Consider the following 21,627-nt stretch of genomic DNA (forward strand, 5'->3'; position numbering starts at 1 on the left):
CTCAAAATCTCACGATACATGGCCCCATTCATTCTGTCCTTAACACGGATCAGTCGTCCTGTCCCCTTGGCAGAAAAACAGCCCCATAGCATGATGTTTCCACCCCCATGCTTCACAGTAGGTATGGTGTTCTTGGGATGCAACTCAGTATTCTTCTTCCTCCAAACACGACGAGTTGAGTTTATACCAAAAAGTTCTACTTTGGTTTCATCTGACCACATGACATTCTCCCAATCCTCTGCTGTATCATCCATGTGCTCTCTGGCTAACTTCAGACGGGCCTGGACATGCACTGGCTTCAGCAGCGGAACACGTCTGGCACTGCGGGATTTGATTTCCTGCCGTTGTAGTGTGTTACTGATGGTGACCTTTGTTACTTTGGTCCCAGCTCTCTGCAGGTCATTCACCAGGTCCCCCCGTGTGGTTCTGGGATCTTTGCTCACCGTTCTCATGATCATTTTGACCCCATGGGATGAGATCTTGCGTGGAGCCCCAGATCGAGGGAGATTATCAGTGGTCTTGTATGTCTTCCATTTTCTGATGATTGCTCCCACAGTTGATTTTTTCACACCAAGCTGCTTGCCTATTGTAGATTCACTCTTCCCAGTCTGGTGCAGGTCTACAATACTTTTCCTGGTGTCCTTCGAAAGCTCTTTGGTCTTGGCCATGGCAGAGTTTGGAGTCTGACTGTTTGAGGCTGTGGACAGGTGTCTTTTATACAGATGATGAGTTCAAACAGGTGCCATTCATACAGGTAACGAGTGGGGGACAGAAAAGCGTCTTACAGAAGACGTTACAGGTCTGTGAGAGCCAGAGATTTTCCATGTTTGAGGTGACCAAATACTTATTTTCCACCCTAATTTACGAATAAATTCTTTACAAATCCTACCATGTGGATTCATGGATTTTTCTTTCACATTCTGTCTCTCACAGTTGAAGTGTACCTCTGGTGCAAATTACTGACCTCTGTCATCATTTTAGGTGGGGGAACTTGCACAATCGGTGGCTGACTAAATACTTTTTTGCCCCACTGTATCTGTATATATACAGGTGTATGTATAACTTGTACATATCTTTCTTGTGTAAATGTAAATTTGTTTGTGTTATTGTGTAAATACTTATGCTATTGTGTACTTAACACACACACACAGATGCCAAACTGCTTTCCATTGTTTTTGTAACAATGACAATAAAGAGCTATTCTATTCTATTCCGAACGCGCGGCAGTGATGGCGACAGAGCACGTCCGGAGGCCGGCCACACGGAAGGCAGATGTGGCGACAGAGCACGTCCGGAGGCTGGCCACACGGAAGGCTCCTTCAGGGGGCCGGCCTCGATGGCGATCACGTCCAGCTAGAGGCCAGGAAAGCGGCCGGTGAAGGCGAGGTGGTACAGGCCGAGCTGGATCAGACGGTGGTGTAGCAACCGTAGCGGCCCCTGGGACCCTCCAGCTGAGACAGACTGCTGAACGGGCCCCTGGACCCTCCAGCAAAGACAGACACAGGACCAGCAGGCACAGAGACCTCTAGCGAGGACGGATGAGAACTAGCAGGCGCAGAGACCCCTATCAAAGACAGATCAGAACCAGCAGGTGCGGGGACCTCTGGCTGACACAAAGGTAACTTGAGCTGCGCAGGGGCCTGGCTCAGCCCAGGCAGCGCTGACATGGTGCAGTTCTTAGGGGACTGCTTAACCTCCAGGAGGCCAGAATCAGCTGGGGACTGAGACCTAGCCTCTGGGGAGACCCTGGAGTGAATAACTGCACCTAAAGCAGCTAAGTTACGAGAAACACCCTGGTTGGGAATGAGATTATCTCCCTGAATAGAGATGATGGATTGTTAAGTGGCTGACAGAACCAAAGACTGAGCTACAGGTAGCGGGGACACTGGAGACTGAGCTACAGGTAGCGGGGACACTGGAGACTGAGCTACAGGTAGTGGGGACACTGGAGACTGAGCTACAGGTAGCGGGACACTGGAGACTGAGATAGTGGCAGCTGGGCAGGTGACTCGGGCAATGCTGACTTTTTAGTCTCTAGGGGTCCACAGGCAACTGAGGGAGGAAACTCAGCCTCTGGGGAGGCCCTGGAGAACATTTCAATTACTGCAACATTACCACTTAATGTCTTTGAATGAGTGTCAGTAGTCCAAGAAATGAAACATTCGGGTGCACACTGAACAGTCTCTTGAGGTGGCAGCTTGGAAAACAAAACAGTCTTAGTATCATCAGAGCTGGGGTTAATTGTCTCTGGGTTGAAAGCCACAGCTTTAGCACACTCTGGGATAGCTGATACGGGGTTAACAGACTCAGAGAGAGTTAATCCAGGCTCAGAAGAAGCAGAAGAAACACAGCCCTTTGTTTTCTCAGAAGTCTTAAAAATACCAACCTGGGAGAGGTCACATACTATGAAGGTAGATAAGCTACGCATATTAGCTCTCATCAACACACCCCGAACAACCCCAGAAGAAAAAGTCCCAAAGGTCAAACCAGTAATATTGTCCTCTTTAATCACCACAGTCGGCCGCTCTGATATCCCGAGGTCCGACTGTGGTCAGGGGCGTTGACGGCGTAAGCACCGTTTCCCTTTCAAAGGCTGGGCCGATGGGCCGGGCAGCGAAGCATTAGTTGCTGGGTGGGTGGTAGCAGCCGGGGGTGAAGGTGAAGCTTGATCAGAAGAAATTCGGTGCGAGCAGGTGAAGTGAGCCAGGGGAGACCAGAAACCAATCGCTGTAGCCGGTTAGCCACAGCTTAGCGAAATTCTTTCCCCTCATGCTCCAATAACAAATTAATTAATTTGTCCACAGAGCTAAACACCATATAACGCAGACAAACCAGCAACTAACAGAGGCAGACGCAAGGCTTAAATACACAGAAGGATACCAAGGGAATGAAACATAGAAGGAGGGCACAGTTGGGAGTAATTAGACATGACGGGACAGGGGAAACAAAAACTAAACACACTAACATCAGCCACGGACCTTCAAAGTAAAACAGGAACTCACACATGCAAAGACACAGACTTAGAAACACTGACTTTACACAGAGGAATACACATGCAGAAATGACTAAACACTAAACTGAAGAAGAACAGAACCAAAAACCAAAGAGCAAGAAAACCAGAACCAAAATACATCACAATAATAGAAAGCACAAAACGCTGGGTCAACAGACCCAGGATCATGATTATTCTGTTCTATTCTGTTCTATTCTATTCTATTCTTTGTGAATTTACACAGCTGAATTCAGCAAGATGTAAGCAGATGTTTCGTATCTATTTTCATTCTTTACACTGACAGTATAGTGTTAACACTATCTTTATACCGGACAGTATACAATTGGTATAAAGGTGGAATTCAGTCTAATCTAAGCATCATCAGTTATAATTCAAAGTATTAATTCATCTCTGTGTGGCTGGGTGTGGTTTGTGGCTCAGCTGCAGAGGATGGATGGAACAGTGGGTTCTGGGTGTGTTGGAAGGCTAACTCACACACTTGATATCGATCATACAATCATGTCCCCCCCTTTTGAGGATGTTGCTGGGACCGGAGAGGAGATCTGTGCATGGTGTGAACCCAGATGAGGACATCTGGAAAGCTTTTGCAGGGAATGCAAATAAAACAAACTGTGTGGGTCCCAACCCAAGCCGCCAGTAATATGGACCTGTGACAGATCCAGCCAGCTGAGGTCCTGGCCCATATGGTGGGTGAGCTGGCGGCCATGCAACAGGAGCAGGCAGTGGTGTTTTACCGCCAGTTGTAACAGTGGCAGGATCAGTCTGAACCCTGGATAAAGGTGTTAGAGAGTCTGATTGCTTGGGCTGGTTCCCTGCTGACACTGCCACCAGGAGGTCTTTCAGGTCATGGCAGAGCCATGCCATTGGAGGAGGAGTGGGCACTGAGGTTGCTCCCACTGAGGTCCAACGAAGCCCAGGCAGCGCCTCTCAGCTTGCCCTTGCCCTAGGTCTCACGGCAAAAGATTATCATTAGCGTTTCCGGGAGGGCTGGATGGAGCCAGAGGACTGGCTTTTCACCTGGCATAGGCAAACAACCGGCAGCAGTCGCAATTGGCCACGAACCTCCTTCGCTCTGCCGTTGCTCCACAGGTCCCAGGTAGTGGGACTGGTGTTCTGTGTCGCTGGCCCTCCAACACCTTCCCTCTTAATGATACACTGTATGTCTCTCTAAGGTGCTGAGGGGGTATACACCAGGCTATGGTGGATGCAGATCCTGGTCCAGCAAACCCTTGTTTGGCCCAGGGCATTGTTGGAAGAAAAATTAAGTTGTGCATGGGGATGTACACATATATCCCATAGTTCTGCTGCAAATAAAATACAAGGGCAAAATGCATAGTGTAAAGGCTATAGTTAGTACATGCCTGACTAACTATAACTATATGTTATATCTGGGGACAGTTTCGCCTAGGTTTAATAATTGCATGTTTACGACCTTTAGCAGCATGTAGTGTGTGCGCTGCACTGACTGTTGAGGTGACTTTGGAACTTTATTTTTTACAATAATTATAGATGTTTTAAGGCTGTAAAACCCCTCACTACACACTTTATACACTTTTCTCAGACAGGCATCAATAGTGAGGAACCACTGTAAGCTAAATTCGAATTTGAATTGCTCAGATTGAATCTCAATTGCTCAACTCAAATAAAATTGAAAAAATAAAATTGAACTCCATCCATCCATCCATTCGCTTCCGCTTATCCTTTTCAGGGTCGCGGGGGGCGCTGGAGCCTATCCCAGCTGTCATAGGGCGAAAGGCGGGGTACACCCTGGACAGGTCGCCAGTCTGTCGCAGGGCTAACACACAGGGACAGACAACCATTCACATTCACTCGCACATTCACACCTAGTGACAATTTGGATTAATCAATTAACCTATCCCCACAAGCTGCATGTCTTTGGACGGTGGGAGGAAGCCGGAGTACCCGGAGAGAACCCACGCAAACACGGGGAGAACATGCAAACTCCACACAGAAAGACCCCGGCCTGATGGTGTAATTGAACTCAGGACCTTCTTGCTGTGCGGCAACAGTGCTAACCACCGTGCCACCGTGCTGCCTTATAATATATAAAATTGAACTCAAATTCTAAAATTGAATTTGAATTAGCCTAATTTGAAATCCAATGTACTGGTTTGAAAATGATGAAGAAAATAAATAAATGAATGAAGAAATTTATTTAAAATTGTATTCCAGTACATTCCGGTACATGTATTCCGTTACTCCCCAACACTGCATGCATCTATAGTAACATTAAATGACCAGTGGGTTGCACAGTATGGAGTGACACAGCAGTATCCAGTGTAGTGGTTTATGTGCAAACATACCATTAACACTGACACAAATACAAGAAAACAGCCTTTGAGTAGCTGTCCACTATAGTGACTACTATGCATGAAAGGGTTAAAACACTCAAACTTCAATGAAAGAGGTGATCAACACTTTTATATGCTCAAGTGCATAGTGTGGAGGACCTCATAAGGCCTTAGGGCAATCAGATGTAAAATACAACATTTATGTGTGTTTTAAATTGTAAGTCCATCACATTTGACTCCTTCTGGGGGGTGGGGGGGCCCTTGGACCTTGGGCCTCTGGGCCTGGGGCTCGGTCCACTTTGGCATGGCTAGCTGCTGGCAGAGCCCACAGGCATGTCACTGCAGCTCCCTGTGGCTTCTGCATGGTGACTGCTGGCTGACCCCACACCTAAGGCTCCTTTCAGCTCTTTCCCTGAGGGTGGCACCGTTGCCCTTCTGATGGTCCTTCTTGGGCTTTTATGCTCTGGGAACCTCTGGATGTCTGGGCCTGGATCTCCTCCATGCCTGTTTCATGCGCCGGGGACATGGCTATGGCTTCCCACAGCAGATCATTACATGGAGAAACCTTTTGAATACAAGTGTTCACACAGGTGTCCTGTGGTCCTTACAGACACAAACTATATCTTCCTTGGCTGCTACCTCAAAGCACATTGTGTGCTTGTGTGGTCTTGCATGCTGCACAATACATTCAATATTTAGTATTTACTGTTGCTTACAATTATCTACGTACTTGCAATGTTGTTGTGTTTATTGTATTGCTCTTTTTTTGCTTTTTTTTTCTCTTTTTTCGTTTTTGCTTTTCTCTCAACAGGTGATCAGGGGATTTTTACCTTTTTTTTTTTAAATGTTTTCTCTCACTGTCTCTTTCTTTCTTTCTTTCTTTCTTTCTTTCTTTCTTTCTTTCTTTCTTTCTTTCTTTCTTTCTTTCTTTCTTTCTTTCTTTCTTGTCCCCCAGTCATATGTGTCCCATCTGCAAAAATTTAAAAATTAATTAATTAATTAATTTAAAAAATCGAGAAACAAGGTTGTGCCTACATTACATGCTTCCACTTAAATGGATTGGATTACTCAGTACTTACTGAAACAGGGTCAGTTTCTTGGTGAAAATCATGGACCAATAAAAATGTTTGGTGCTTTTTCCTCTATTATTTGTAGGAGGCATACTCCGTGGCACGACAGTTCAACATGATCCCTCCAATTTGTGAACAGGCAGAGTACCACATGTTCCAAAGAGAAAAGGTTGAAGTGCACCTTCCTGAACTCTTCCACAAGATAGGTAAGCAAGCCACCACTGATGTGTACAGCATCATGTCCCGAAAATTATGACATTCATTCTTAACTCTAGAACACTTAATGGAGTTTGTAATCCTATCAATATTACTTGCACATGGAGAAAAATTACCTGACCTTGGTGTTCTAAATTTAATTAGTATGTTAATGCATTTTCTAAGATATTCAATCAGCAACGCTAATATCTGATCCTTGTTTATCCAAATGTTCTCTATTACATCAAAACTATCTCCACTTGTGTTGAGCACGTGTGGAGGAATGTACCTATGTGAAGTGTCGGGAAGGTTACTTTTAAAATATATTCTATTACAGATTACAGAATACATGCCTCTAAATGTATTGTGTAGTGTATTCCGTAACTTTACTCAATGAGAATAATGTATTCTGAATACTTTGGATTACTTAATATATTATCAAGCTTTTTACAACTACATGGATCTACTATTGCTATGTGATTTATTACTATTACTGAGGGTTACTCACCATACCAATACCAACTAGATCTTTAAATCTTAATATCAAATGAGTAACAGTAGGGTGGACATTAGGTAAGGCTGCGATTTTTTGCAGTGATCTTGTATAGAAAATTATTCAGCACATACACTCAACAAAAATATAAACGCAACACCTTTGTTACTGCTCCCATTCCCCATGGGATGGACGTAGAGACCTAAAATTCATTCCAGATACACAATATAACCATCCCTCCCAAACAGTGGTCACAAATCAGTCCAAATGTGTGGTAGTGGGCACATCTGCTATATTGAGATAATCCATCCCACCTCACAGGTGTGCCACATCAGGATGCTGATCTGACATCATGAGTAGTGCACAGGTGTACCTCAGACTGCCCACAACAAAAGGCCACCCTGGAATGTGCAGTTTTTTGTGCTATTGGGGGTCTGGGGACCCAGAACCGGTCAGTATCGGTAACGGTATGACCACCATTTGCCTCATGCAGTGCAACACATCGTCGCATGGAGTCTATCAGATTGTCAATTGTAGCCTGTGGAATGTTGGTCCACTCCACTTCAATGGCTGTGCGAGGTTGTTGGATATTCGTGGGAACTGGTACACGCTGTCGTATACGCCGGTCAAGCACATCCCGAACATGCTCAATGAGTGACATGTCCGGTGAGTATGCTGGCCATGCAAGAACTGGGACATTCTCAGCTGCCATCTGCCCTGAACAATGTGAACCATGATTCATCCGTGAAGCGCACACCTCTCCAACGTGCCAGACGCCATCGAATGTGAGCATTTGCCCACACAAGTCTGTTACGGCGACGAGCTGGAGTCAGGTCAAGACCCCGATGAGGACGATGGGCATGCAGTTGAGCGTCCCTGAGACGGTTTCTGACAGTTTGTGCAGAAATTGTTTGGTTGTGCAAACCAATTGTTCCAGCAGCTGTCTGGGTGGCTGGTCTCAGACGATCTTGGAGGTGAACCTGCTGGATGTGGAGGTCCTGGGCTGGTGTGGTTACACGAGGTCTGCGGTTGTGAGGCCGGTTGGATGTGCTGCCATATTCTCTGAAACGCCTGTGGAGACGGCTTATGGTTGAGAAATGAACATTCAATGCACGGGCGACAGATCTGGTTGACATTCCTGTTGTCAGCATGCCAATTGCATGCTCCCTCATTGCTTGTGGCATCTGTGGCATTTTGCTGTGAGACAAAACTGCACATTCCAGGGTGGCCTTTTGTTGTGGGCAGTCTGAGGTACACCTGTGCACTACTCATGATGTCAGATCAGCATCCTGATGTGGCACATCTGTGAGGTGGGATGGATTATCTCAATATAGCAGATGTGCCCACTACCACACATTTGGACTGATTTGTGACCACTGTTTGGGAGGGATGGTTATATTGTGTATCTGGAATGAATTTTAGGTCTCTACGTCCATCCCATGGGGAATGGGAGCAGTAACAAAGGTGTTGCGTTTATATTTTTGTTGAGTGTATATAAAACAGGTCTGTTGCTCCGAACCGTAGTAAAGGGACCTCTGGCTAATATGTTTGATTCCGTGTCGACCTTGTAGCCGAAAGATTACAAAAGCTCATTACAAAACAAAGACAGCTTCTTCGTTAGCACTTGTCTGGGACAACTTTGCTAGCGAGAGACAGAGAGAGGCATTGAAAGGTTGCTTATTGTTTCGGAGGAAAACACGAACACAGTGTACAGTCAAGTCTTTTTGGCTGCAGTGGTTGTTATTATATTTACATGCTTCCATCTCCCGTCTCTGCTCAGTGATAACTCGTACTTTTCAACTCTCCTATTTTTGAACATAACGGGTATAGGGCAATGCTTGGAACACTCTGCTCATATCACTTTCATATTAAATAACTTTTTGAATAATAATTTTAAACAATATTTCTTCATGTGGGCCACAAGTAGGGGTGACATGGACCGCGAAATTGACACACAGGCATTAGAGCCTCTTAATGCGTGTTTTGTTTGGGATTCCACCAGTGTGGAATTACCAAAAACAGAGAGAGCAAAGCCTAACATATGAAACAGGAAAAGACCGCCATGTAATCCATTTATTTCAACAAAGTTGATAGGTTTGTAGCTTGAACCTATTCGCTGGAACGTTGAGGACAATATAATTACACAGCAAAGCAAGACACGAGTAGGCAAAGTTCTTCATGTTACTCATGCATGAGGGAGACCACTCCTTTTATTGTGGTTACATGAATATGCATAGGGTCATTAACATATGACGTCTACATACACACAAAGAGTACTTTGCCTGTGTGTGTGTGTGTGTGTGTGTGTGTGTGTGTGTGTGTGTGTGTGTGTGTGTGTGTGTGTGTGTGTGGTGAGGTCAAGATGTGACCCTGTGAAGAGTCTAGCGGGTCCATCTGAACAAAAGGCTCTTATACTTAAACAGATATACGTGTGTTTGCTAAACCATATATCAGAAAGAGAAGATACGATCTCTCCTAGGAGGTGTGTGATCTATGCCAGAACACTCTAGAGAGGAGTGAACGCACTCCCCTCTTCATGCTACACAGAGTTGTTACAGACCTCCTAGGATGAGACATTCTTTCAATCTACAAATGATTATACACCTCTAAGCATATATGGTTAAATATTTCTAAGCATAAATGACAATCAACAAGACAAAACCTAACATTCCCCCCTTTTTGACCTTTATGCTTGAAAAGCTCCCAGTTATGATCACCTCATGTCTGACAGTGTCAATGCAAACATTTTTATATTCAGCATATGTCAAATCACCCTAAATTACCGAAAAAGTACACAGTTTAATAAATGTATTAGCAGTTATCCCATTCCTCATTGATCTCATCCAATGGCAAACTACATCCTACGAGCAAACAAAGAAATTGTTAATTTAATAGTTAAAATAAAAAAGTAACATTTTCAAAAACATCTCAGCTTGGTGGTGCTTCCTCCGGGTGTGCAAATCACATGTCTCTCTGCAGAGTGGTTTGAGTTCTGCAGGGCGTCATGAATGTCTCTTCCAGTTGTTTCCATCAGTGTCCATAGGACCAGAGTCCAAATGTATGTAGAATAGACATTCAAACATACCAGTTGGTTTTGTTGTTTGTCAACATGGGTCTCAGCTATTTCCAATGCTGCAGACCTCATAGGAAACTGCTGTTATCACCACCATAGCTTCTGGTTCCTGTGCTTTTCACAGAATCATGATGTCATCCTTAGACTCCCTCTGCGTCGTCGATGGAGCTTGGCACGCTCCCCTCATCCCTCGAGTTTTCATGTCCCAACGCTGCTGAAGATTTAAGGCAGAGCACGTCGTACACCTTAATTGTCTTCCTCAGCGTCAATATTGAATCTTTCATTTTATTTAAATCTTGCTGTGGGAAGTCTCCTCTTGATCTCCTGGAAGCTCAGTAGCACAGCTCTCTGTGTGATGTCTGCTGTGCTGAAGATGATCTCTGATCCTCCTGAAGTCTCCCTCCTGGCCTCAGCTCCCATCTTGTGGACGATCCTCTCAGGCACTCCTTCTCGTCACGCATAGTCCTGATTTTGGGCCTGCTGGACCTGTCTCAAAACACTCAGCTTCTCTGCCTTCCTCCTGGTTCAGCTGATTCAGCCGTCACGCCTCGCACTTGGTTGCCCTAGAGTTGATCAGAGGCTGGAGGTTGAAGTGCGAGCTTACCCTACAGGGGCTCAATCAGCACTCCCCCCTCACCACTGAAACAACCAAGTGTGAGATTTCTCTATTGTGCTGTCTTGAGGGTGCTGGGGTTTCCTGGGACCTCGACCTCTTTGCAATGGCTCTGATAAATCCAGGAGGGTCTCTCCGCTATTTTACAGGCAGTTGAAATGGTCAGAAGCACTTGAATTGGCCTCTGGAACTCCCCCTTGGTACAGCCCTCATTCCAACGCAGTTTCATGGTCCTTGCTGTGGCTCCAAGGTCAGATTTCATGATGGGCCCCAACCAGCTTGACCTTTGACCTCAGCCACTGCCTGGGCTGTCAGCTATGCACTTCTCACTGGGCCTCTGAAGATTTCTCAGGAGATTACTGCTGCACCTGTATTTCCTTGCTAGGAAGACAAACTATTTGGAGAGCATGTCAACAATCATCAAACCACATTCTTTAGTTCAGTGAACTTCACTTATAGGCCATCAAAGCCTCATCTGAACATGGATGCACCACTTGCATAGGTTTAATACCCGTAAATAAACGGCTAATCACACAAATCACTGCAACAATAATAAAAAACATTGTTTAATGTTAATTCTGGACCCCACCTCTTGATTCATGGACACTCCCACGAGTCAACTCATCAAACCTGGATCCCTATCTTAAAGAAAAAAGGTTAGCTAGATCATATCCCAGGCAACATCAGGGCATCTCCTCCCCAGGAGCAGCACCACCCTGGACCTATAATCCTGCAATGAAAATCTTAGTGTGTTTTGCATATTAAGTCTGCTTAACACCTGGCTCTCCCAGGAGCCTGCATACACACCATCATGGCCTGGAAAGCAAGATTTGGAAGTAAAATCAAACTTCACACTTATAAAAAATTGTATCATAAGAACAATAAGCATTCAGCACGGGCAAGACAAGTGTCATGTGCAGGTTTTCTCAAATCATTAAATCACTATTATTACCATAATTCGCCTCAAACATGGATCATCCCATGTGCTCAGTTAACATTAATGTAATCAGTGACTTCTCTTAAGCAAAGTCACTCAACTCAACAATCACTATGAGCTCAATAGCCCATCTTCAACTATACCATAAACACTGCATCCCTTATTCGGTTTTCTCATGTCACTTGTCCACTTCAGCTGAATCCTCCACATGCACTTTTAGAAAAACAAACATTAGCAACACACATGGATTATCCTGGTGGGCAGGCGTCGGCCATCCACATTCCAGAGGTGCCATAAAAACACCATAAAGTTAGCCATCCCTAGCCGTGGAAAGAATGTCATTCACATATAAACCCAGAAATCCTGTAGTAGGAAAAACATCAACTAATCCTCTTATAAATCACATGATCAAACACATGATTAACCATCTGCTGTAAAAAGAAATGTAAATGTTAGCGCTGCGCAGGTGTATACACTTTCTCACAGTAATCTCTGTGAGCAACACAAGGTAGTGAATGACACACACACATAGTAAATTCACAGACAGAGAAAATGGCATTTAAAAGGTTAAATCGTCATGCAACCTCAAATGTTGCTGTCATCTTTCTGCTCCTGTAACAAAAAACACATAAATTCATCCACCCTTTTGTCCTGTCTAGGTGGAGGTTAACCTTGAGTCGTGGTCAAGTCCTGTCAGCTTTTACCAGTCAGTCAGTTTGTTTTTTATTTCCATTCATTCATTCATTCTTTCTTTGCTGATAGTGCAGCTTGTCGTCGCATTTAGTTTCCACTTCCAGCAAAATGACGTCATTTCAAAAGAAAAAGAAGAACTTTTAGATCGGATTACATCGCTGAATCCTTTTTGGACAGGAACTTGTCCCAATAAGTGGCTTTCTCCAGAGCCCATTTTAATGTGGAAAAACCCACCCGCAACGTCCCTCTTGACAGGTCATAAAGCACTTTCAATTCCCGACGTGCAGATCTTCTTAAAGAAAAGAAATAGACAAACAAAATCAGTGCCTGTTCAAAAATGAAAAATGAAAAATAACAGAGATTATCAAACCAAACTTTCAGTGCACTGTGAAAGTATCAAAATAAAAAGGCCTTGTTAAGTCATGACACAAACTCCTCATCAACTTCACAACAGGAGAAGAATCATCAGCTAAATTCACTCCAAACCAACCATCAGCTGCACAACACACAACATAACCCTAATGTCATATTAGCTATGAGTTTAATCACCAGGTATGTGCTCTTCACTCATTTAGGCCACAGATCTATTCACTTTTCCTTTTCCCTTCATCATAAAACATGTGACATGGTGTCATGCACTTCACAAAAAAAAAGTTTGTTCTGACGTATTCAGAGTTGTGTATCTAAATACAGGATTCACTCGCACATCAAAACAGGAAACTCAGTGTTTTAGAGTCTCCACTCAACACACAACAAACTCCAACACATCCCATTCATTCGTGCTAGAATTCAGTCACCTTTCATTAATCTAAAACCGATCAACTAATTTGCATATCAGCTATTAACCCACTAAGTTGACAGGACAACAGAAATGCATGTTCAAAATAGTATCACAAAAGACAATTTCCCTCATACAGTAAATTACTTGTGCTGCATCAATCAAGCAGGAAGCTTCTCCCAATTTACTATATTAACAACTAAATTTATTGTCAGATCACTGGTTGCTCAAACCAGAATCTTTTTTCCCACACGTTTAAATTGTTGTCCTGCAACCTAGAGAGTCAATTTTTTGCATTGGATAAATTCAGTATTTAATAACAAGTGTCTGCTAAATTGACACTATTTTAACACTGATGAAAGATAACAAGCTAATTTTCATTGCATGTGTGTTTGTGTTATTAGGCAGGTCTAATGCATGTCTGTGGAGCTGCATCTCCAGCAGGGCATGTTCTTAAAGCTGCCTTTCCTACACATTTCTCTACTATTATTTGATCATTTCTTAACTAATGTGCTATGAGTCCACTGGTTTTTGCATCACACGAGGTGACTTGGACAAGATGATAAACAGACTCACACGCTTAAGATGTTGTCTAATCTTCATGAGTTATTTTGTGTTTGGAATTGTTAGTAGGGTTAATGCATGTTCTGCTTGTTTGTGTGATTTTGTATGTTTCTATTTTCGCAGTGTTTCAGACTCCTTCACAATTTTCCAACTTAACCAGTCAGTTTTGTTTTTCCCAGGTTTGCTAACCCAAATTTTGATTTCCCACATTTAATAACAAAATTTGTGTTCTCACCACTCTCACTCTATTGTCCTCTCCCACTTCAATAGTCCAATAGCCGGCAGTTCTCCTTCAGCTTTGTCCTGTGTTCCACTGTCTCTTCTTGCCATTTTACTCCACAGGTGGCAAATGTCAAACTCCAACTGTTCAGTTCTCCTCAAACGTTTTCTTCACATGCACAGTGAAGTTTCAGCTTGTTGTAAACACAGTGCCATTCATCCGATCAGTCAGGATGATGGGTTTGCTCTTCTTCTCTGATGCTGTTTGTCCACATTGCTGCTGCTTTGCTGGGACTCTGCTCAGGACTTGCTGCTGTCTCTTTATCATGTTATTGCTTTGGAGCTGCATTCCTTGTCTTCAGGGAGGAGTGAGAGCTTGCTTGCTTGAGAGGTTGAGAGACACATGGCGCTGTAAATAAGTCAGCCAGAAACTTGGCCTGCATGTTTCCAATGATGTTAAACTATAACTTTCTTCCGACTGCTGCATGTGGAAAATTGATTCAGGTCTGCTTTTCACCTGAAAGTGACAAACTAAGACATTTTTATTATTATCATCACTGCTTAATCAACACACATCTCTCTCTCTCTGTGTGTGTGTTTTTGTGAACAATCCTTTCTTAAAAGCAGAAAATGAAATTGTAGTTGTTTTTTAGCTGATCAACACAAAACCTTCTCCCTATGATTATTTTTCATCTACAATATAAATTCTTTCTCTTTTTCACTCTCTTTTTTTTCTTTACTATAGCTGGTGACCTGCAGAATCACCGCTCTTCACAATCAGAGGCAATTACTTTTACACAGCGCACAGAAACACTGTGATGTCAGACACATTCACACTCACTTTTTCATCTGCATAAATAAATCACATGGCTGATGATACCATGGTGATCCATAAATATGATCACCAGTTTATTTAATCATTTTTAACCCAACAAAACAAATAAACAAAAACATGATGCTGATGCTACACACACACACGAGTCAAGGTGCAGGAAAACTGCTCATGGAAACGCTGCACACTCCAGTTATCACAGTTATCAGAGCTCTGTTTCCCTCTCTTTGAGTAGTTCTCAGACAGCTCTTGATCTGATAATGTGTAGCTTGCTCATCAGCTCAGAAGAAAAAAACCGCAATGCAACATCACACAGTAGTTGCATTCCCTGCCCACAGTGGCAAAGTCTTACACTTTCATATTCAATACAGCTTCTCCATCATGTACTTTTAGATGTTTCATACAGGGTTCAGCATATTAGTTGTTTTCACAGGTGTGCTCTATATCTCAACAATGGCTCATAATAAGACAACAGTCTTTCACACAGGTCAAGTGCCTCTATGCACTTCATTAGTTTAAATATTTGCCTATATCACTTCACCTCATATGTCATTGTACTGAATTTGAGCAACCACAAGCTTAATGTAGATTACTTTTAACAACTATCCACCTCAATTAAATCTATGGTCTGGCACACAGGCTGTTGTCGATCAGGGCAAGCTAAAGAATAAACATTTTGTGTCAGCAAGGGGGTGGGGAAAAGCCATTCACCACAGCACATCTCAAGTGCTGCTGATGTGGCAGGCCTTCTCCACACGCTCTCCAAGGCTGGTGTGTTTTCTGAAAACTTCTAACATTTGAATCTCTTCCATTTATAAGCCTGCGATTAACCGCACGGCTCAGGTCCACGTGAAACCCGCGTGAACGCGCTCGCGTGAACCCGCGCAGCTGTTGAGCCGCCGCTCTCTCACATTTTTATTTAAATACTTTGTGCTGCCAGGAGCAAAGTCCTGCACAAACGTCTGTCTCCCTCCGACTCACCCTTGGTTGCTTAGAAACCCATGATAACAAACAACAGTCGGTGTCACAGACCACGTGTTCTGCTCCGCACACACTCACACAACAACAACAACAACAACGATGACAACAACGACAACAACACAAAATAGGCCTATTGTCCAGCACATTCTGGACCCCGCGGAACTTCTCAACTCCCCACAAAGCGGCGGAGAACCACCTCTCGCTCCACAAAGCAGCGAGGAACCTCTCACTCCCCACAAAGTAGCGAGGAACCTCTCAACGCCCCCCAAAGTGGCGGAGAACTCACCTCTCGCTGCACAAAGTAGCGAGGAACCTCTCAACGCCTCACACAGTGGCGGAGAACTCACCTCTCGCTGCACAAAGTAGCGAGGAACCTCTCAACGCCTCACACAGTGGCGGAGAACTCACCTCTCGCTGCACAAAGTAGCGAGGAACTCACTTATTGCTCCACAAAGTAGCGAACTTCTCAACGCCTCACACAGTGGCGGAGACTGCACAACCACACGGTTATAGAGTTGGGCTCTTCAAACTTACTTGGTGTTGCTTAGCGTGTAATATCAGCCTCGGATCCCGCCGATCGTCATTCATCGAGGAGAAAAGACAGACAGTTAATCCACAGGAACTTCCTGGCTGACGTCAGTCTTTCAGCGTGTCCCTCCTCCCCTCGGTGAATGCCGATTCCAGGGCTCCAGCTCTCGAAGGACCAATTAATGATAGGTTTGTAGCTTGAACCTATTCGCTGGAACGTTGAGGACAATATAATTACACAGCAAAGCAAGACACGAGTAGGCAAAGTTCTTCATGTTAGTCATGCATGAGGGAGACCTGCCTGGAGCCAAGTGTCGTTCCACCACTTGACCTCCGTCAGACTCTCAGCCAGGTCCCCCATAGCACTCCTTTTATTGTGGTTACATGAATATGCATAGGGTCATTAACATATGACGTCTACATACACACAAAGAGTACTTTGCCTGTGTGTGTGTGTGTGTGTGTGTGTGTGTGTGTGTGTGTGTGTGTGTGTGTGTGTGTGTGTGTGTGTGTGGTGAGGTCAAGATGTGACCCTGTGAAGAGTCTAGCGGGTCCATCTGAACAAAAGGCTCTTATACTTAAACAGATATACGTGTGTTTGCTAAACCATATATCAGACTCTAGAGAGGAGTGAACGCACTCCCCTCTTCATGCTACACAGAGTTGTTACAGACCTCCTAGGATGAGACATTCTTTCAATCTACAAATGATTATACACCTCTAAGCATATATGGTTAAATATTTCTAAGCATAAATGACAATCAACAATACAAAACCTAACAAAGTAACTGTAGAGGCTAAGCCTACGCTTGAAGCCACTGAGGTGGTCGCTAACAGGGGTGACGCGATGTCATTGGTATGCATGAATTAAGTAAACAGTCCAATAAATCCAGCAGTATGTATCTTGTCCTTTTTGGTCTTTATTCCATATCAACTGAACATAACACCGCAACGGTCACAAACTGTTTGCCTTCTTACAATTAATGACACTCCTTTTTTTTTTTTTTTTTTTTTTGCCTGTCCCGTTTGGCTCTTTTGCCATCAGAATTGTTGTCTAAAGGCAAAGAAAGATGCCCAACGGATTTACTTTACCAAATTGACCATCCCAGCCTTGCCATAATGGTCCATTTGATTCACCTTTTATTGTTTATTTTATTTTCACTTGCTGAATACGGGACAGACTTGACTGGGGGAAAGAAGGGGAGAAAGAAAGAGGGAAAGAGAAACAGCTGAGAAGAGGGACGGGGGAGAAGGGCAAAAAACAAAAACCAACAGAATGGGCAGGGGAAAAAAAGAAACAGAAAATGCATATGTCGATCACCTGGATCACCTGTTGAAAAAGAAAAAAGAAAACAAGCAGAAGAGAACAAGAGTAATAGAATAAACAACATCACAACGATATATGGGAATATGACAGTAAATACTAAATATTAAACATTATTGTGCAGCACATAAGATCAACAGAACACAGTGTGCTTTGAGGTAGAAGCCAAAAAGGGTGTAGTTTGTGGGTGCGATCACCCGTGTGTACACCTGTGAGCATGGACGCGCTTGTTTTTTTAAAAGGCTCCTTCATGTAATGATCTGCTAGAGGGTGTGGGGGGGCCACAGCCCCGTCCTCAAGGGCATGAAGCAGGTATGGAGGAGATCAAAACTCCAGACATCCAGAGGCCCCCAGAACACAAGAGACCAAGGTAGACTAACAGAGGGGCAGCCGCGCCACTGTCCCAGAAAGAGCTGAGGAGAGTCCCAGATGAGGGCTCACTCAGCAGCCGCGGAGCAGAAGCCAAGGGGAGTTGCAGTGACGCGCCCGTGAGCTCTGCCGGCAGCCAGCTGTGCCTGAGTGACCGAGCCCCAGGCCGAGAGGCTGGGGCCACCCCACCTCCGAAGTGGCCCGAGCGAGCCCCAGGCTCCAGGCCCCGATAAGCGGCTGCCAAGGAGTGAGCCGGTGTGTACCTGGACGCCCATCCCCAGACACAAAGAACCACCAACGCACCGATGTCTGACGGAGTCCGCCACTGGCAGGGGAAGTGGTGGTGGGGGGAGATAGGCCTCCAAACCTTGGCGGGCCTGAGATGTCCCCAGAGAGGTGGCGTCTGATACCCAATCTGACATATACAGGGAGTGCAGAATTATTAGGCAAGTTGTATTTTTGAGGAATAATTTTATTATTGAACAACAACCATGTTCTCAGTGAACCCAAAAAGCTCATTAATATCAAAGCTGAATGTTTTTGGAAGTAGTTTTTAGTTTGTTTTTAGTGTTAGCTATTTTAAGGGGATATCTGTGTGTGCAGGTGACTATTACTGTGCATAATTATTAGGCAACTTAACAAAAATATACCCATTTGAATTATTTATTTTTTACCAGTGAAACCAATATAACATCTCCACATTCACAAATATACATTTCTGACATTCAAAAACAAAACAAAAACAAATCAGCGACCAATATAGCCACCTTTCTTTGCAAGGACACTCAAAAGCCTGCCATCCATGGATTCTGTCAGTGCTTTGATCTGTTCACCATCAACATTGCGTGCAGCAGCAACCACAGCCTCCCAGACACTGTTCAGAGAGGTGTACTGTTTTCCCTCCTTGTAAATCTCACATTTGATGATGGACCACAGGTTCTCAATGGGGTTCATATCAGGTGAACAAGGTGGCCATGTCATTAGTTTTTCTTCTTTCTTGCCAGGCACGCTGTGGAGTACTTGGACGCGAGTGATGGAGCATTGTCCTGCATGAAAATCATGTTTTTCTTGAAGGATGCAGACTTCTTCCTGTACCACTGCTTGAAGAAGGTGTCTTCCAGAAACTGGCAGTAGGACTGGGAGTTGAGCTTGACTCCATCCTCAACCCGAAAAGGCCCCACAAGCTCATCTTTGATGATACCAGCCCAAACCAGTACTCCACCTCCACCTTGCTGGCGTCTGAGTCGGACTGGAGCTCTCTGCCCTTTACCAATCCAGCCACAGGCCCATCCATCTGGCCCATCAAGACTCACTCTCATTTCATCAGTCCATAAAACCTTAGAAAAATCAGTCTTGAGATATTTCTTGGCTCAGTCTTGACGTTTCAGCTTGTGTGTCTTGTTCAGTGGTGGTCTGCTGCATCCCTCTGCAAGATATCTCACTATTTTTGACTTTTCTGAGCCTGTCAAGTCCTTCTTTTGAGCCGCAGAGAATGGGGGTGAGAGAAGACTTCAAACATCCCTCCACCCGCTCATTGTAGTGTTGATGCATGTGTGTTCTAAGGTGCATTTAAAACCCAGGAGGGCATGGAGCTACCTGCCAGAGAGCAGCAGGTATGCGCATAGTCCCTCCTGCTAGCCCTCAATGTCTACGTGTATTTAAAATTGAGAGGTGGGCAACGATGCCAGGGGTGAGGTGTACACCCTGATGGTAATTTGGATTCCGTGTATCGTGCCCACCCCCAAGATCCTATATGTATGTGTAATGAGAGTGTGAGTAATGTGAATGTCTAAGTTATGGGATAAAATTGAGGCAGAGGCAGCCAGAAGGGGACAGAGGGGGGAGTAGCCTCCTCTGCACCCTGGTGACATACCCCTACTCCAAGGCCCTGCATGTGTGGGTGGTTGTGGTGGAGCGGGAAGAGGGAAGAGGGAGGCAGCTGGAGATGGGGAGGGAAGGAAGGGAGGGGCAAGTGACCCCTCCCTGGGGCCAGCTCCCCCGATGACCCCAGTAGGCACCCCCACACTCCGCGACCCGCCAGGGAAAGGGGGCCCAGGCCAATCCAGACCGGGGCCCAGTGCAGCAGCGCCTCCCGGCCCCACAGAGCCCGGGACAGTCCACCCAACCCCACCACAGAGAAAACTGCACCCACCCCACCATCCACTCATCTTCCAGACTACATAAGACAATAGACACCCAGGCTGAGATCTTCCTCCACCTCTCCTGTATCTCCCCCTCCTGCAGAGAGAGTTCCTGAAGAGAGGAAAGCTCCTGCATGATGTGACAATCTCCCCCACCAGTTGAAGAGCCCCCCAGGTGGCTCGACGCACCGGCGGCACCCTGCGCCAGGGCTGGGCCCCCATGCACCCACCCGCCCACAACCCCGGCAACACACCAACCAGGACCCAAGCCCCCGAGGCCTGGCCAGGGCCCCAGCCCAGAGACGGAGCACCCCCAGAACCTCACGCCCATCCCGGACCCACCCAGGGGCAGCCAGGCTACCAGGTCAGTAACCCACGTCCGTCAGCACAGACCCTCCCCTAGCCCCGCTGCACGCAGCCACGGGGAAACAGTCACCTGAGAGCCAACAGAGCCCCTAACCGGACATGACCGCTACCCCGGGTTTAGCCCCCCAAGGAAGATGCCTCCAGGGAACCCCCTGACCCCCTAATCCTGTCCCTACCCCCACACCAATCACAACAGTGAAGGCGGGACCAAACTATGACCCCCCACCCCCACTAGGTGATGAAACTGATCAAAGGAGCCCAGAGCAATTGATCTGATGTGGTGGCAGAGGCTGTATCAAGACTAATGTAATCTAATAGATAATTTCTATATTGGTTAGAATTAAGATTATTTTTATTTTTCCAGTTCATGAGGACTGTTTTCCTGGCTATGCATAGGGCAGTGAAAACCATATGGGCTATATTCTTTTCTGAAGTGACATTATCTAACTTGCCCAACAAACACACTAAGGGGGAAGTTGGAATGTTACATTTCAGACACTTTGATAAGTCTTCACATATCTCGCGCCAAAACTTCTGAAATAGTGGACAGAACCAAAGAGCGTGGATATAATTGTCCGGTGAATTGGTTTGGCAGTCTGAGCAGTTGTTGGTAGACGTAAAGCCCATCTTGAACATCCAATGACCTGGGGTCCGTTCTTCGTACCTCGCTAAGTAAGTTAGCTGGATTTGATTGTTGACAATTTCGCGTGATCTTGGATCGTTCGGTTCCCCGAAGCTCATCCGGGACTTGCTGTCATAGCAACAGATCCGTAAGCGTAAACCTGCTCGGGAGCAGGCTTACTTTATGTAAACAAGATTAGATCGCGGCCACTCAGGTATGTCCGCTTCATGTATACGAAATCAACAGCGATATTTTACCACTGTTTTTCCATAAATAAATATTATCAATGTAACTAAAGTTAATGCAGTACTTGATCCTTTTATTGATTCCATACAGATACATACAGGTCATTTCCTAAAAAAAGGGAAATGTACTATTAATCATTCTATTTCATGTATTTGATTATTTCAGATGTACTTCATATTTTAGAGTTGTAATTGTAAATTAATTCGTGTAATCAAGATGAGAGACCACGGCTATAAAAGCGAAGGTGGATTTGGGAAG

The 21,627-nt window shown here is 45.0% G+C and overlaps 1 protein-coding gene across 1 annotated transcript in view; it reads left to right on the top strand.

The window, feature by feature from the left end:
* The window catches only part of LOC113013133 (voltage-gated potassium channel subunit beta-2-like), a 280,115-nt gene that overhangs the window by 194,582 nt on the left and 63,906 nt on the right, over positions 1–21,627 (top strand). The window contains exon 11 of the mRNA XM_026153786.2: positions 6,481–6,601. Coding sequence (XP_026009571.1) covers positions 6,481–6,601 — 121 coding nt within the window. The remainder of the gene's footprint in view (positions 1–6,480; positions 6,602–21,627) is intronic.

This window comes from Astatotilapia calliptera, chromosome 20 (genome assembly GCF_964374335.1).
Source record: "Astatotilapia calliptera chromosome 20, fAstCal68.1, whole genome shotgun sequence".
NCBI lineage: Eukaryota > Metazoa > Chordata > Actinopteri > Cichliformes > Cichlidae > Astatotilapia > Astatotilapia calliptera.